The sequence below is a fragment of the Conger conger genome, chromosome 2 (genome assembly GCF_963514075.1).
Source record: "Conger conger chromosome 2, fConCon1.1, whole genome shotgun sequence".
Classification (NCBI taxonomy): Eukaryota; Metazoa; Chordata; class Actinopteri; order Anguilliformes; family Congridae; genus Conger; species Conger conger.
Genome location: NC_083761.1, coordinates 58535688 through 58553287, shown reverse-complemented (window position 1 = coordinate 58553287; position 17600 = coordinate 58535688). Strand labels below are relative to the sequence as shown.

The 17600-nt window shown below is 40.1% G+C and overlaps 2 protein-coding genes across 2 annotated transcripts; both read left to right on the top strand.

Annotated features, from left to right (window-relative positions):
- Nucleotides 1–4479: 4479 nt before the first annotated feature.
- Nucleotides 4480–5691, top strand: rasd3 (RASD family member 3). The gene has a single exon (XM_061232560.1). The coding sequence runs from the start codon at nt 4655–4657 to the stop codon at nt 5291–5293; it is 639 nt and encodes a 212-aa protein (XP_061088544.1). The 5' UTR covers nt 4480–4654; the 3' UTR covers nt 5294–5691.
- Nucleotides 5692–11402: 5711 nt separating this feature from the next.
- On the top strand, nt 11403–16175 carry plk1 (polo-like kinase 1 (Drosophila)). The gene is made up of 11 exons (XM_061231108.1): nt 11403–12179; nt 12747–12915; nt 12992–13136; nt 13339–13432; nt 13525–13744; nt 13829–13889; nt 14067–14167; nt 14275–14352; nt 14440–14594; nt 14814–14996; nt 15521–16175. The coding sequence occupies exons 1-11, from the start codon at nt 11817–11819 to the stop codon at nt 15710–15712; spliced, it is 1761 nt and encodes a 586-aa protein (XP_061087092.1). The 5' UTR covers nt 11403–11816; the 3' UTR covers nt 15713–16175.
- The last annotated feature ends 1425 nt before the right edge of the window (nt 16176–17600 follow it).

Below are 17600 nucleotides of genomic sequence, written 5' to 3'. Positions count from 1 at the left end.
GCTCTCCTTCCTGAAACAGGTAATGTCTTGTATGATGTAATTTACTGTAGTATTACAGTTGTTAATGTTCCATTCAAGATTCAAAACTGTATTGTCCATTTAATGCAAGCATAATGTTTTGAATCTTGAAAAATAAACAATTGTAATATTATTGGTTTCAGGGCAAAACATAGTAAATGACATCATACAAGACATTACCCGTTTCAGGAAGGAGAGCTATAAAACCTGTTATTTTCATTCTTTCCCGTAAATACACCCCAATCATCTGCTGCTGCTATTTGCTCAGTGCAATGGTCATTGATTTTAGTTCAGACACGTGCACTCAGCTAAACAAGTCCAAAGCCTGACCATGTAGATAAGGTGCACTGCACTCTAATCTAGCCCAGTATTCAATAACTTTCTAATGGAGCGAAATAGTCATTTTCTTCATTTCTACAGTTGATTCCAGATAGAAGGTAAATTAAACCTTTCCTCATAAGGATAGAATAAAAAACACTTTCTTTGCGATTTCATGGTACGCATACAAAGACTACAATGGCCAACGAGTAGGTAAGGGAATTATATCTCTTCTCATAATAAGTACAGCTGCCTTTCCATGTTTTCTTAGAAGCAACGTCCCTGTAAACTTTGGGATTTCAAAGGAATGCACACAGAACATGGCACCGATGCAGCAATGCCACCCATAAGTCCACCATCAACTGACCAACAATGAATGTGGAATAAATGTCACCCCAAAATTGAAATGAACAATTGAAAGCCAAGTGGAACATACAAGCAGATGTAATTTCTAGTTAGTTTGGAAATAAGTCAATATAATTGTGCAAAGCTGACAAGAAACAATTGCATACTATAGCAAACAGAAGCTCGCTGAAATAGCGAAATGATGTGCTGATAGTGAAGGGCCTCCCTTTGCCCCGAAACTGTCATTAGTAGTTTCCCACATGCTGTGCTTCAGGCAGCCGAACGCAGTGTTGTTCTTTCTCTCACCTCATTGCCTCCATTTAGATGTCCTGGAAACTCCGCTCGAGTAGTTGAGAGAGAGAGGAAGGGAGAGAGAGAATACACAATGTGCAGATTGAAAAGCTGGAGATATTTAAAGACCACAATCTATTTAAGAAACTAAACACTTGGTAAAGCACACTATACATGTTGGAAAATAAAGTTAATAACGGTCTTTATCCAGAACAGTGGGTGCGACATTCTTGATGGTCCATCCATGGCGCATCATAGCCTCCTATCACACAGAGGTATGTGAGTAAAGGAAAAGTTGCCATAAATAACTCCTGTGTCCAGACAAGGACTGTGGTTAATAGAAATATTGCTATTTTCAGATGTTTACTCCATATAAGGGTTCTGAAATGGAACTGCTACGTCACATTTATGATGTTTCATCCAAATATTATCAGCAGCAGCAGCAGTGCATGGTATGGAATGGTGACAATGAAGTGTGTGTGCGTGCCCTCAGCACTCAGTCACTATTTTACTGCCTTTCTTGAAATTATGTGAGCTGAGCTATTTGGAAAAGAGCTATCACTGTTTACCAGACATTGTCACTGCTATCGTTGCAGGCTTCCATCACCCTGCCATTGTCCGTATGCTGAGTGTTGCATCTCTTACTGCCAGAAGCAATTAGTGTTAGCTTTTATCTGCACATACCAGAATGTGACATCAACAATAAAAGTAATTGCAAACATTTTGTTTCTTTTTTTAAATTAATTAATGAAAGTCACATGGCATCAAAGAACACATGCATGTGTTTTGTTATAGTAATAAGAACCGATCTTTGATGTTATATATATATATATATAACATCAATATATATATATATATATATATACGAATATATATACAAAGATCAATGTTGCATAGGCAGTGCAGCAGTGCTAATCTATAGCGTTTGATGTGCTAGACATGTGCCATTGCACTGTTGTTAGTGTTAAAGTTATATTTTGATTCTAGAATCAAAATTACATTTGTGTTTGTTAACCTGGAAAGCTGTGCAGTTGGCAAAACAGTATGAATCCATATATAATGTTCACATAACATTCTAGTGGTGGCAAAAATATGAAACTAAAAAGAAAACTGCAAAACCTCATTGATTATCAGAATTCTCCAATAGACTGAAATTTGTTATTGTGAAATGCTTCTGCATTTTCTTGTTTAAGTGTCACACCAGAGTGGAAATACATCTTATACATCAGACACACAACACACACACACACACACATACAAACTGTGATAACCATTTATCATATGTGCACTTTCCGATGAATTGGGTTATTTATTTCTGGTTAAAAACATCTGTGTACATGGATCACTCTTGTGTCATGCTCTCCTATGTAGAGTATCATGATGATACATCTTTCCAATTAATTATTGCTTCATAGGAAATGGTTGGCATTTATATAGCACCTTTATCCAAAGCGCCACACACACACACACACACACACACACACACACACACACACACACACACACACACACACACACACACACACACACACACACACACACACACACACACACACACACACACCAACAGCTGCCATGCAAGGCGCCGACCAGCTCGTCATTTGGGGGTTAAGTGTCTTGACACAGGGACACTTTGACACAGCCCGGGCAGGGGATCAAACCGGCAACCCTCCAACTGCCAGACGACTGCTCTTACTGCCTGAGCCATGTCGCCTCTGTCATAGTAGTTCGCTTATTTGTTCTTCCACTGAAAAGGATGTGACAAGTATTGAATAAACAGGTTTTATTGAAGTGCTTAGCAGGATTTGGCAGCTATCCATCAGAAAAAAAGGAAAGGGGCCTGGTCGTAGCTGATTCTTAATGAATTCTTTGGAATTCTTATTCTCATTTTAGGCAAACAGTTTCACAGTGGCTCTTTTTCAGCTAAATCACAAATAAACAAATATGAGCTATACAAATGGTTTGGTACACATAAACTATTGTTTGTTGTCTAAGCATTTATAATTGTATGTATAAATAGGTAAAAGATTTTTGGCCATGTCTGCATGCTTTTTTGGACTGAGTTGCTGCCACATAATTGGCTGATTAGATATTTACATTAACAATCTGGTGTACCTAATAAAGTGTGTCTGTGTGATTGAATCCATGCCACAAAAAATTCAGGCTTCAGGGAGGTCCTTACATTACATTACATTATTGGCATTTGGAAGCTCTTATCCAGAGTGATGTACATTTGATTAGACTAAGCAGGAGACAATCCTCCCCTGGAGCAATGCAGGGTTAAGGGCCCAACGGCTGTGTGGATCTTATTGTGGCTACACCGGGATTAGAACCACTGACCCCGTGTGTCCCAGTCATTTACCTCAACCACCACGCTACAGGCCACCCCCAGTATTAGTATGGTGTACATTAGGGGTGTCCAATCTTATCCAGAAAGGGCCAGTGTGTGCAGGTTGTTGTTTTAGCACAGGACTAAGACAGCTGATTCTACTCATCAAGGTCTTGATTAAAGACCACAATTAGTTCATTAGTATAATCAGGTGTGTTACTGCTGGGTTATCCTTTTAGGATAAGATTGGACACCTCTGGTGTACATAATAAAGTGGTCTGAGAGTATATACAACCCTTTACTTCATCAAAATAAATCAGACGCTGAGACATACTAAAATCATGTTTAGGACAAGGTGTGATTGTGGTTAGGTACAGCGAGGCTCAAGGATAATCACTATATGAAGAATGTAGCTAGTTGCTCACAGGCTGAGAGTAAAACGAACGAGGTGAACGTTTTGGCAAAAAGATAAACTGCTCCCCCCTATGGTTGAAAGGGAAAGCAACAGCGCATGACAAAGTCATTTAATAGTGCTTTTATGCTAAATACAGATATTTCTGGTTAAATACAGATATTCAGTAGCCTACTGAAAGTCCATAGAAACAAAAATAAATAAATAAATAAATAAATAAAGTCCGTGTCAATGTGTATTGATGATTACCGCTTACTACCAGCCACGTTATATATATATATAATATATTGCTTCAGCACCAAAAATAAATAAATACATGTATTATTATTATTATTATTATTATTATTATTATTATTAATAATACTTTTTTTCTTTTTCTTTTTTTGGTGCTGAAGCAATACATTTGACAATTAACCAATTCAGAGACTGGAACATTTCCTTTTAAAAGTAGACTACATGGAAAACATGACACATAGCCTGTCTACATCTCCCATAGGCTCATTTATTAGACAACACATTTAAATGAATTGTAAAAAAGAGGCTATATGCCTGAAATACCCAAATATATATGGTTGTGAATATTACAGAGTAGACTACTTAACCTACTATGCTGTAATTAATTTTTAAAGCGCATCAAATCTAAAAGGGGCATTAGCAGGCTAAACACGCCCCTGTTCTATCATTGGACAGGGGTGGCACTGACGCAGAGATCTTGATGGAATAAATACCTGTAAATTGTGGCAGTGCAATACAGCTTTGATACCTAAGCTAAGGAAAGCTTGGAGAATCTGAAACAGCGCCAAAAGAGCAGATATTCTAGATAACTTTAGAACTGTTTTTCACTTCAATAGGCTATCCAATCACTGAAAAGGCGGAAATAATAATTATTTATTGCCACTTTCGGGTGCACAGTTTCCTAATTTCCGAATTTTATCGCAGTCATGTCGTCTCTTGCAGTGAAGGAAAAGACCACAGTCCGTCTGGTGTTCTTCGGAGCGGCGGGGGTTGGCAAGACGGCATTGATCCAGAGATTTCTGCATGACAGGTTTGAACACACGTATAAACGTACTGTTGAAGAGCTGCACAGCAGGGAATACGACATTGAGAAAGCCAAAATCCGTATCGAGATTATGGACACAAGCGGCAGCTACTCCTTCCCGGCTATGAGAAAACTATGCATCCTTAACGGTGATGCTTTCGCCTTGGTCTACTCTATAGATGACCGACAGTCCTTCGAGGAGGTGCAGAGGCTGCGAGAAGAGATCCTAGAATTAAAGGGGGGAAAGTTCGCTCCTATCACAGTGGTGGGCAATAAAGTTGACCTGGAGAACCAGAGACTGCTGGCCACTGGCGAGATAATGCCAATTGTTGAGCTGGATTGGAACGCCAGCTTCGTTGAGGCGTCTGCAAAGAGCAACGAGAACGTAATGGGGGTGTTCAAGGAGCTATTGCAGCAGGTCAATCTGCCCAGCCACCTTAGCCCTGCACTGCGGAGACGGAGAGACACCATTCCAAGGGACAACGTCGGAGTCCGGAAAAAGCCACCGATGAAAAAAACCAATAGCTGCATTCTGTCGTAATTGGTGTTATGTCGCTGATTTCACGTCATTTCTACATCTGAGCATCTATCTTGAGCTCAGTGCAGCCTGCTTCATTAGGTTGAAACTGAAGCTGGTAGAAGTCGTATAGCCGCGACCAGGAGACCGAGAAAGAAAAGGGGAAAAGGAGACCGGAGGTGCACCTGTTGCACATTCGATGCCGTGTTTGGACTGGCTGTTGAAGACTAGCCGAGTTGGTGCTCTCTTGGTATCGAAGAGACTGTAAAATTGCATTTTGATTAATTTTTAACTCCAAATTGGAGTTTTCATAGTGACTCTTGAACGAGAAGATACAATTGTACAGTGACGTATTCATAAGACATAGATTTTATGTACTGTTAGGCTAAACCTTAAAGTGCAATAAAGCCATCATACTCTGACTAATTGTCTCCAAACTTATTTATATTATTTAAAAACACTTAAGAATCTGCATCTTCATGTTCTGAAATGAAGGTATTGTTTAGCATTGGGTGCTCAAACCATTTTTTACATCTTTTTTTTCATGCTTTGGTTTTGAGTTTGTTCCCAGACCACTTTGACACCTACACTTGTGCCAGCTAAGTACTTACATCATATCTAAAAAGAAAAAACAATTACATTATTTCACAATTATGAATGATTTCAAGGATGTTTTGCCAAACAAAGTAAATATTTCCATGCAAATAAAGTTTCACAGATATGAGTGCATTAGCTGATGTTATCTATAGCCAATAAAGGTAAAATCAGTATCATGTGCTTTGGGAAGTGATTTAATGCAGAGCACTGATAATGTAGAGCACCTTTCCAAAAAAAGTGAAAACCAAAGTGCAATTTGGAGACACGTTCTCTGGAATCCCTTTACACTGCACAGAAATTATATCAAGATTCACAGGTCAGCACCAGTGGGCACCAACATCTGAGGGTACAAGGCAAATCATCGCTTAATTTATATTGACAGCTGCAAAAGTTCCATGTACTTTAATTAAATATTCTGTTATTTCTCAAATCCAGGTCAACATTCAACAATTACAAGTCCCATGTCCTGCTACAAATTTGCTTTGCTAACTAGTTGCTCTTTCTTCAAAGTCACAACAAAACACTTCAAGTTGTGTACTACAAATGCAGTTTCTTATATCTCACATTTATCATACTCAAAATGTGCAGTATATTTACATTTATCAGATTAGTCTGACTTAATTGGCAATCATGACAGGACACAACAAAAAGAGCCATATAATATGGCTGCACAATCATTTTACTCAATAAGATATTCTGCACGAGCATCAGCATGGCATTTGTGTTTGCCCTACTTCACCCAAGCTTGGAAGCGATCCAAAGGTGCACAAGTGGACTTGTGTGTCCACACAGAAACCAAATGTCACTTGCTGCAATAATAACTACCAGTTGCAAGACCTGGGCCAATAATCACAGAAAAATCAATAATATTGAATTTGCACCGGAGGGAAAAGACTGCTATCAGAGATGAACCACAGTAACAACATACATTACCAAATGCTGAAAACTGGACTAGAGGCAAACTGCAATTATAAAACATTCATTATAAGACATTAAGCTGCTGTGGTGATTTGCGAAGGTAGTGGCACTGTTTGTCTACAAGGAGCAGGCCTGTTGCCTCCTCTGCACACAGTGTGATTACTCTGTGTAGAGCCACACCTGCTATTATCTTCATACTGTGCATACTGTACAACTGAGCTGGCTATACCCATCCACGTGGTTTCAAACAGTCAAACTCTGCACCTTGCGTGGCATGGTGGCACCACTGAACTGCTCCCTTCTTGCAAGTGAAGAATAGAATGGAATGGAGGGGGACAAAATGTGTCTACAATATATAATGATATAATGTAATATCATATACAATGGGCCTCATGAAAGAGAGAACTTGGCGCATTCACCAATTTTCTTGTATTTAAATTTTTTCCTGAGGTAGGAACAACATTTAAGAGTGGTCCAAACATGTCCTACAAATCATGTAAACATGCATTCCACTCATTTCCTATGGAGAGCCTTGCAGTACAGAGCCTTGGATTTCTTTGAACTAGCTATTGCAGATCAAATATGAATCAAGATTCAGCAACTGCATTGCTTATTTCTAGTCGCAAATATTTTCAGAAAGATATCAGACATAGAAGACATAGTAAAAGGAATAAGACAAATCATTATGCAAAATATATGACAAAAACATATTATTAATATAATTATTTTTTGCCAAAAAACATAGAATCCCATTGGCCATCTATCTGACAGAACCCACCTACAATACTGTATATACTGTATTGTAAGGCAGATGGCCCAAGGCCCAATGCCCAATGCTGTTTGCGTATATCCACAGCCAACCTATAGTACTCCCTAATTTTTTACACTTGTGGATAAGAAATGTTGTTTTCATGGTAGACTCAGATTATATTAGGGCATGCACTGACAAAGTGACCATTGATTGTTGAATTGTTCATTGAAATTCAGTATATTAATATTTCCTCTCGATATAGTGTTCTTAGTGGTGGGCGCACTCAGAGAGCTGTAATATATTCAAGATATTAGCTAATTATATCCCAGTGGGGAAGCTGCCCACACATATCTTCATTAACATGTCCTTTTGCATGGTACGTGCCTATTCATCTTAATGTGGAACTAAACAAACAAACACCCTCCTTTCCCTAATTTCTAAAAATAAAAGCTGTTCAAGCAGTATCATTAGAGACAGAATAGGATGTGCTATGGCTCAAGGATCTCAAGTATACATTTCTGAAGTACAGGTCTAAATAAAGAGGAAAGAATATTGAGGTAAAGCACTACATGACCATTTGTAAGGGGTAGACAAACAAGCAGACCCTATCCTACTCCTGTCGTTAAAAAATAGCATAGCAAGGCCATCCATCTCTACAAAGCAGAGACCATTTTTATCAAACCAACAGAAGAACTAGAAAACAACTGAGACTCAAATATTCTTAAATGCTTCTCTTAGGTTATTATTATAGATATCCATGTTTAATATCTGACAGTGAAAGCTTACAAGCCCCTTACCTGTTATATACCACTTACAATACTCAGCTCAGGTTTATTTTACAGTATACAGTAAAACAGGAGTCTTTCTAACACATGTATTTTAGCAAGAAATACAAAACAGTGGTCAGAAAGTAGAGTAATCTTTTAAAAAGAGTGATTGTTGGATGAAGACAGTAGGACATCCATTAAAATGAGATGAAAGAAAAAAAAAATGTAGTGAAACGGTTTAAAGGGTTTTTTTATATTTATAAAAACTATTTTTGTATTTGTATTTTAATGCTTTATTTGCCTTTCTTTCTGACACGTGGTCAAACAAACGGACACACAAAAACAACCTCATTCAACATTTACGCCTGTTTGGGAAATGCACTGCTGTTACGTGGGAAATGTGGGCTAGGAAGAAGTGTGTCTGGCCAATATGCTGTAGAAAATTCAGATACGGACCACTGCTTTCACTATTGTTATCAAGAAAGCTGTGCTAGTTAGTATTTATCTGCCTGCAAGAGACGCTTGTATTCAGGCCAACATTTATTTCAACAATATGCTCACGTGTAATCTGAATTGAGGCTATTAAAAATGCTGAAACATGGGCAGAGCTGGTTGTCTTTCAAGGGTATTACACAGCACCCTAGAATCTCAAAAGTAGCACAGAACATTTAACAAAAGATTCATTTGTATCTTTCTCATTGAAAAGAGCATATTTACCACCACATTTACCTACTCTACCTTCTCAATGATTAAATCTTCTTTTAAGAAAAGTTGGTTCCAATTATAAAAAGGTCTTCTACATAAAAGATGATCAGTGAATAAAACATTTTTAATCATTGGATATGTAAAACAACAACATGTCTACTTGCTTCACAGACAAAAAGCATTTAATTCAAAAGCATCCCAGCAAAAATCCATTACTGCATGCAAATAATGTCTAGAAGCTAATAGCTCTTTGTTTCCTACCCCTCTGATGCACATTTTAACACAGCCACACCACTGACTAGTTCCTTTTTTGATCCAACACAAAGATTCTGTAGCCCTCTAGGGGTGGCAGTTGGGACAGAAACCTTTCACAGAAAATGTCCAGACAGATTAATTGATGGATAGCATACAAGACATGATGCAGTCATGTATGGATATGTGTACATAGTTCTGGATGTTTAATTTATGAATAGGTTGAGGAACTACATGCCACAATTCCTGTCTTTTTAATTAGTTTCCTCTCTCTCCCTAGCAGTTACACTACCTGCCAATTACCAGGCCAGACCTTTAAAGGTACAATAGGTCATTCTGGACTTCTAACGGTCAAGAGAGGAATAGCAGCAACAAACACCTTCAAACCCCAACATTGTTTATCCCTCCCTCTGCAAACGCGCTGATGTTGAAACGCCATTGGCTGTGGCAATTACAACTAATTTTCAACTAATGAGCTTGAATTATTGTACAGAACAATGTTTTGGTACAGTGTCAGGCCATCAAGTGTATATTTTGAAACCCGAATTTAAGGACAATAAACACAGGCAGAGGGTGAGTCAACATGTCAGTGAGGCTATTGTAGTGATTGGAATGGATTTCTTGTAACAATGTTTTAACACAAAAGTCTTGTCTATTGTACCCATTGTACGTGGAGATCAGACATCTGTTGCTGCCTGAAGACCATATCTGTCTGGCAACTCTAAGTTATTGTTGCCCCAATATTCCATATAAGGTCAGGACAGTGAGCACACACTGACTAAGAGTGACAATGATGTAGCCTTTCAGAATTGACTTGGTGACGTTTTACAGTAGACCAGTAGCTAAAGGTGCAGGGCACCATGTATGGACATTTTTACACAACTAAACCCATCTGATATCTGTAGTAAGTAGAGTAGTTACACTCTGTGACCACTTCATTAGGTAGACTAGATTAAAAATGAAGGCATTCAGACACGGTCAAAAGGAGTATCTCGGAAACTGCTGATCTCCTGGTATTTTCAAACACAACAGTCTCTACAGTTGTAAAGAGTACAGAGAATGGTGTGAAATACAAAAACCATCCAGTGAGCAGCAGCTCTGTGGAAAAAAAGAGAAGAACAGACCTACTGGTTCATGCTGACAGGAAAGCAACAGTAACTCAAATAACCACACGAACATGTGAAACCTTGAAGTGGATGGGCAGAAGCAGAAGGCCGCTAAGTCCAAAAAATAAGTAAATATCTAATAAAGTGGCCACCGAGTGTATATAGTTACTATCTATATAAATAATATATAGAATCACAAGTCATGCTTTTCTTCCACTGATGGCGTCTGTTGTTCCATAACACAATCTCTGCCAGTAACAAACATAAACAAGACATATATTCCACAATGTTATTTCCGTGTGCCCTGCGATGGACTGGCGACCTGTCCAGGGTGTATTCCTGCCTTTCGCCCAATGTATGCACGGGTAGGCTCCAGCCCCCCTGCGACCCTGTTCAGGATAAGCGGGTTAAGATAATGGATGGATGGATGGAATTGTATTTCCTGAATTTAACAGATTGAAAAAAAACCCCATAAATATCTTGGTTTTTTTTAACCAGGAACCCTCAAACTAAACATATTATTATTTCGGTTCCAAGCATGAATTTGAATGCACTTTATGTCTTTCCCCTGAAACTGCGAAATATTAACCTCAATACCTCAAAACTATCCGTTTATTTACCACGTTACTTTTTTATATAATGAGAGGTCCGCAGTATCTAGTTACAGGAATTAGCTAGTTAGATTTTCAGTTTCCAGCTATGTGATCTTTTCGGGTTTCATTTAAAGCTTTACTGCATACCAATAAAGTTATTTCAAAAGATAGGCTATTTAAAAAAATTAAGAGTCATTGTTATTTTAAGATTCTACGTTATACATGCAAATCCTCTCTCGCTGATGTATGGCTACATTCTAGAGTACCGGAACTCTTATTTCTCCATTAATTACTACTATAATCGGAACAACTTATGAAAAACAAGGAAGTAGTATTAGTGTGTATCTCAATGTTCATGATCTCGGTTTTATGCTCCCATGGTACTTTGCAGCGGCGGCTTGGAATTCAAATTGAGTGGACCAATCATACGAGCTTGTAACGAACAGAGTTGGATTTGAAATGTTGCAGTAGCCAGTGTTGTCAGAGAGAAAGAAGGGCTAGAAGGAACTGCGGCGGAAAAAAGTTGTGGATTCATTTTATTTCATATTTTCAGCAGAGCAAATTGTGATATATGCGGCACATTAGAGGGACTTGTATTAGATCTGTGCTTCAAACGATTTCATTTTTGCTGTTATTTAGAGTTTTGATTCGAATTCAGAGTATTTCTAAACTGAAGAGAAAGATCTAGTCGCAAGCTAACGTTAGGTCACACGTACGTTTGTAGCTAGCCAGCTAAATCTTTATTGTAAAGTTTGGACACTTAAACTAACTTATCTCTCGGCTTTTAATTTTATATTGCTTGATAGCTCGATTTATTTTATTTGCAAGATTGACTGAAGGGAGTTATTTCTCTTCAAAATGAGCGCAGGAATTGCAAAGGCGGCGAAGCCGTCGACACACGTTGATCCTAAATATGTACCTCTGAAAGAGATCCCTGATATTTTGGTGGATCCTCGAACCATGAAGAGGTACATGAGGGGCCGATTTCTTGGGAAAGGAGGATTTGCTAAATGTTACGAAATTACAGATATGGACACTAAAGAGGTTTTTGCTGGGAAAGTAGTCCCAAAAACTATGCTGCTCAAAGCTCACCAAAAGGAGAAAATGTCCATGGAAATCACTATTCACAAGAGCCTCGATAACCCACATGTCGTAGGATTCCACGGCTTTTTCGAAGATGATGACTTCGTTTTCGTAGTTTTGGAGATCTGCCGACGAAGGGTGAGTGAACTGATCAGTTAGCTAACGTTAGTAGCTAGCTAGCCTGCTTGGTTGCTACCCAGCGAAGTCCGCATAAGTAGCTGACGTTGCGTGTTACCCTAGCTAGCTGACATTAGTTCAGTAAGTTAGTTGACTAGCAAGCTTCTGATAGCAAGGTGGCTAACGCCTATTAGTAAGCGAAGTGCCCAGGTTCCTAATGTTTTTATTTACTTTGCTATTCAAAAATTAAATGTGAAAATGTTTGACATTTCAGTGGTAACGTTATAGGAGTGTTTCAAGGGCAACGTCTACGTGGTTGGCTTCATTAGCGTCAGCATTCCTGTATTATTTAAATGTAGCGTTGCCCTCGTCCTGTTTCCGGTCACACTCATTCCCTCAGTTGCGTTTAAGTTTCATGCACGTTTGGGACAAGTTGCTTGTATGGCAGTTTGTCGTTATTTTCTTCTTTTTTTCATGTATTTATTATTATTTTAAAATACTCGTTTCGTGCTCAATGCTTTCGATGTAACGTTATTGGAAGGTGAACTGCATGGACTTCGTCAAACGTTTTCGTCGTCTGTCTGCTAGTCTCTCTTGGAGCTGCACAAGAGGAGGAAGGCCGTGACTGAGCCAGAGGCACGGTATTACATGAAGCAGACCATTCAGGGATGCCAGTATCTGCACAACAACAGAGTCATCCACAGGGATCTCAAACTGGGAAACCTCTTTCTGAATGATGAGATGGATGTTAAGATTGGTAAAGCCCTTTTTACACTCTCTGCTCTTTCCATTCTTTATCATTATTTGTTAATCATGCTCCTTTTTCTCCCCAGGTGACTTTGGGTTGGCTACGAAAATTGAGTTTGATGGTGAGAGGAAGAAGACGCTGTGTGGGACCCCGAACTACATCGCCCCGGAGGTGTTGTGCAAGAAGGGCCACAGCTTTGAGGTGGACATCTGGTCACTGGGATGCATCCTGTAAGCATGGGCAGTGTGGGCTTTAGGGAATGGAAATGTTATTTTTAAAAACACTGTAATTTTAATGGCATTTCAAGGTTTTCCTCTGTACTGAAGGCTGAATTGGTATGTTCAGCTACTGTACTGGACTGTTATATGTATGATGTATGTGATGCAGATTAAGTTGAGGTGTTGACACTCCTCCCTCCCCCGTTCCTTGTAGATACACTTTGCTGGTGGGTAAGCCTCCCTTTGAGACCTCTTGCCTGAAGGAGACGTACATCCGAATCAAGAAAAATGACTACGCTATCCCACGGGTGAGCTGCGGCATACTGCATAACAGAGAACTTTTGTGCCTGGTCTCTCTCCTCTGGTCCTCACACTCCTCTCCTCTCGTCCTCACCATCAGCACATCAGCCCAGTGGCCGCTGCCCTGATTAAGAAGATGCTGCATGCTGACCCTACCCTCCGGCCTACCATCGGCGACCTGTTGACGGACGAGTTTTTCACGTCTGGCTACATCCCCTTGCGCCTGCCCACCACCTGCCTCACGGTGCCCCCACGCTTCTCCATCGCGCCCAGCTCCCTGGATGCCGGGCAGCGCCGACCCCTGACCGCCCTCAACAAAGGTGTGTCCGTTTACCACGCCTTGACCTGTTTTACACGACTCTGTCGCCATCGTCACTGACCGCCGAACCTGCTGTTCCCTTCAGGAACCGAGAGTCCCATAGAGAAGATGGGCAAGGTGGACCCGAGGGAAGAACCCCAAGTCAGGTGAGACTGTCCAACTGCAATCGTATTATAACACTTAAACCTCATCTCAATCACTATTTTGGAAGTTGCCTGTGCACTATGCATAAACGTCTGTCTGCAAGAACATTTTTCAGAATATTCTACTGGTGTTTGTTTCGACTTGGAAGTTATAAACAGTTGAGAAACCAATCCTTCTAGGGATGGAGCGGAGTCTGCGGATTGCCATTTGACTGACATGCTCCAGCAGGTCAACAGTGTTAATGCCAGCAAACCCTCAGAGAGAGATGTCATTCGGCAAGGTAAATCAAGGACCCCCCCTCCATTTAAATCCTTCATAGTAGTTTTATAAGGACTGTTTTGTTTTCTTCATTGTAAATAATATTCTAATTCTGGGTTTGACTTGTAGAGGAGGCTGAAGATCCTGCCTGCATTCCCATTTTCTGGATCAGCAAATGGGTGGACTACTCTGATAAATACGGCCTGGGTAAGATTAGCCCTCTACTGCTGATTTGGCATGAAGTGATTTGGGCTCAAAATGGCAGCAGCAGTTTGAATGTTTTTCTCCTGGCAGGATACCAGCTCTGTGACAACAGTGTGGGTGTTCTCTTCAACGACTCCACACGGCTCATCATGTACGACGACGGGGACAGCCTGCAGTACATTGACAAGATCTCTGTAGAGTCCTACATGAGTGTGCGATCCTACCCTTCCATGCTCTCCAAGAAGGTCAGTACTGAAAACAAGTAGAGGCCAAAATCTCATCTTGCTGATGGTTTCAGCTCCTGTAACTTGCCCCCCACCTTTTCCGTTACTTACATCTTGTGTTCGGAAGATTCATGCTTTTGGAACGGCTAATAAGCAGTATGTCTTCAAAGATGGCTGCCCTCGTTTCATGCTTTGCTAGACCTCTGGTCTAATAAAGAGCTCTGTCTACTCTCTCCTCAGATCACTCTGCTGAAATACTTCCGCAACTACATGAGCGAACACCTGCTGAAGGCCGGGGCCAACATCACCCCGCGGGATGGAGACGAGCTGGCCCGCCTGCCCTACCTTCGCAACTGGTTCCGCACCAAGAGCGCCATCGTGCTCCACCTCAGCAACGGCACTGTGCAGATCAACTTCTTCCAGGTGATGTCAGGCGCCTAGCTGGCGGAATGATTTGCCACTTTTGACCATGCCTTAATCTGCAATCTTCAAATGAGTTTTCATACTGGGATGCTGAAAGGTATTGCAGTATTCGCATTTCAGTAAATCAAGCTATTGCTCATGGTGAAGGTGTAGATGAGAACCCACCAACACTATTCCTATGCAATAACCACAAACAAAACGGCTGACTTGTCTGGAGCACGGGTGTTCAATCGTCAAAAAGCGGGGGTAGGTTTTTGTTTCGGTCCAGCAGTAACCCGCCTGATTCTACTTATGAAGGTTTTGATTAAAGACCAAGATTAGTTATTTGATTGCATGAGGTGTCTTGATGTTGGGCTGAAACGCACATCTGCACCCACACCAGCCCTTTTTGGGTGAGCTTGGACACCCCTGGTCTGCAGGGAGCCTTTAGTTGTTTCTCTAAGTTCTTTGTGTTAAAGCAGTCCTGCTTTCATTTGTTTCTGTCATGAAGATAGATTTGGTCTCACTGTCCTTCCTTTCCTCAGGACCACACCAAACTGATCCTGTGTCCTCTCATGGCTGCGGTGACCTACATCGATGAGAAGAGGGAGTTCCGCACCTACAAAATGAGCATGATCGAGGAGTTTGGCTGCTGCAAGGAGCTGGCTAGTCGACTTCGCTACGCTCGCACAATGCTAGATAAACTGTTGGCTTGTAAATCTAATGGTGCTCGCTAGCCTATGTCAGAACCAGAACCCGTCTGATGCCTGAGCTCCTGTAAATATACACTTCAACCTCAGTTTTTCTTGTTTTATACCCCCATTGGTGTTCTACTGTCTACTACTTGGCCAAAGGGTTCTTGACCCTCCAAAATATCTTTTAGATTGAGTGTTTTATATGGAAAACAGGTTTACAATGAACTTTGATTTACTCGGTGCACCGCTCAATTTGTGTATTCTTGGTTCCAAGTGCAAATTAACAAATTTACTGTGCCAATCAAGACAGTAGGGTGTGGAGTCTTATCATGTTTAAGCCTTTTGTTTGTGTGTGGAGTTATGATTGTTTTTATTGTAAATGTTGGTTTTGTCTTCTGTACAAAGCTCCACTGTACAAAATCCTGAATTTAAAGAATTGTATGTTTACAAAATGTGTTTTTAAATTTTGATATTCCAAGTAAATAAAGACCCTCTTGCTCCTTAACCAGAATGAGTCAGAAACATTCCAGAAACAAGTGCAAGTGTCCCTGGTGCCATTCAATCTTTGTACCAATAATCTGTTATTCGTACAAAGCAGGGTAGCAAATGTGCCCATTTCTATTGAAATCATAAAATGTCAGCTGCTATTTATGAAGCAAATTTTTAATTTTGAAAACTGGTTCTCAAACTGGGTTACCACTGCTGGTTTTTATTCCAATAATAATTGAAAATTAATCTTTTCTTTATTACCCTTTTCAAGGTTTGAGGGATGACTTGCCTCTGCGTACAGTGAAGAATAAAAGTCCCACATTGACATTGTTCTGTATTGCAAACAATTGCGTAAGGAGGTAAAAATGTTTTAAGTGATCAAATCTAATCAATTGTAAATAAGCTTTAAAAGCCAAAGTGCAAATAAGCCGAAGGCCAAGTAAAATGATTATGAAATGACTAAACACTTTTCTGTCAACCTAATCCAGAGCCTATCGATACACCTCAGTCTGATTAGTTTCAAAGGAATTTAAGAAATTATGCAATGTAGCACAATATGAACATTTTTTATTCTTCTTGCCATACAAAGCTACGTTAGCGTGAAAGTATTGATCCCCTTCCCGATTTTCTCTAGTACCTATTTGTCCTTAAGAATGGTTTGGTACAGAGCAGATTTCATGGCTCCTTCGATTATGGCAATTCGTACAGGCCCCACGGCAGTAAAGCCGTCACACTACCACCACCTTTGTTATGTCCTTATTGTAAAACGCTGGATTTGTTTTACACCGGACATAATGGGACCCATGTCATTGAAAAAGACATGGGGATCATCCCAGTGCATTGTTTCTCAGAGGTGGCACTGGTTATCGTCTTGCTACTCTCCCATGTGTCCCATTTTTGCCCTGTCTCTTTCTTATTGTGGAGTCATGAACACTGAACTTGGCTGAAGCAAAGGGGGCCTGCAATTATTTGGATGTTCTTCTGGGATCTTTGCAACTTCCTAGATGAGTTGTTGCTGCACCCTTGGAGAAATTTCTTTGATCGTGGCAAAGAGTGCTTCTAGAAACTTTGTGGTGATTACTTAACTCTGACGGTAAGGCTCACTAGGAGTGAAGTTCAGATTCAACAAGGCTGGCTGTGTTCAATCTGCTGAATCAAATGATCAATTAAATTTAGTTAATTGGTTGATTGAGACATTTCTTAGGAGCAATTTGTCATGTGTGTGATATGGGTGTCTGATAGCTTTTTCCATTACGTTTCCTTTGTGAATTATAATATTTTGTCTAATGATCGGAAACTATTCAATGTGAGAAATATGCAATAATATAGGAAATTAGGAGGGGGGCAAATGCTTTATCACATGACTGTATCTGACATAAACTGGCATGAGAAGCACTTAAAAAACAGCAAAAAATGCAAGGATTGTGATTATGGTTAGAAT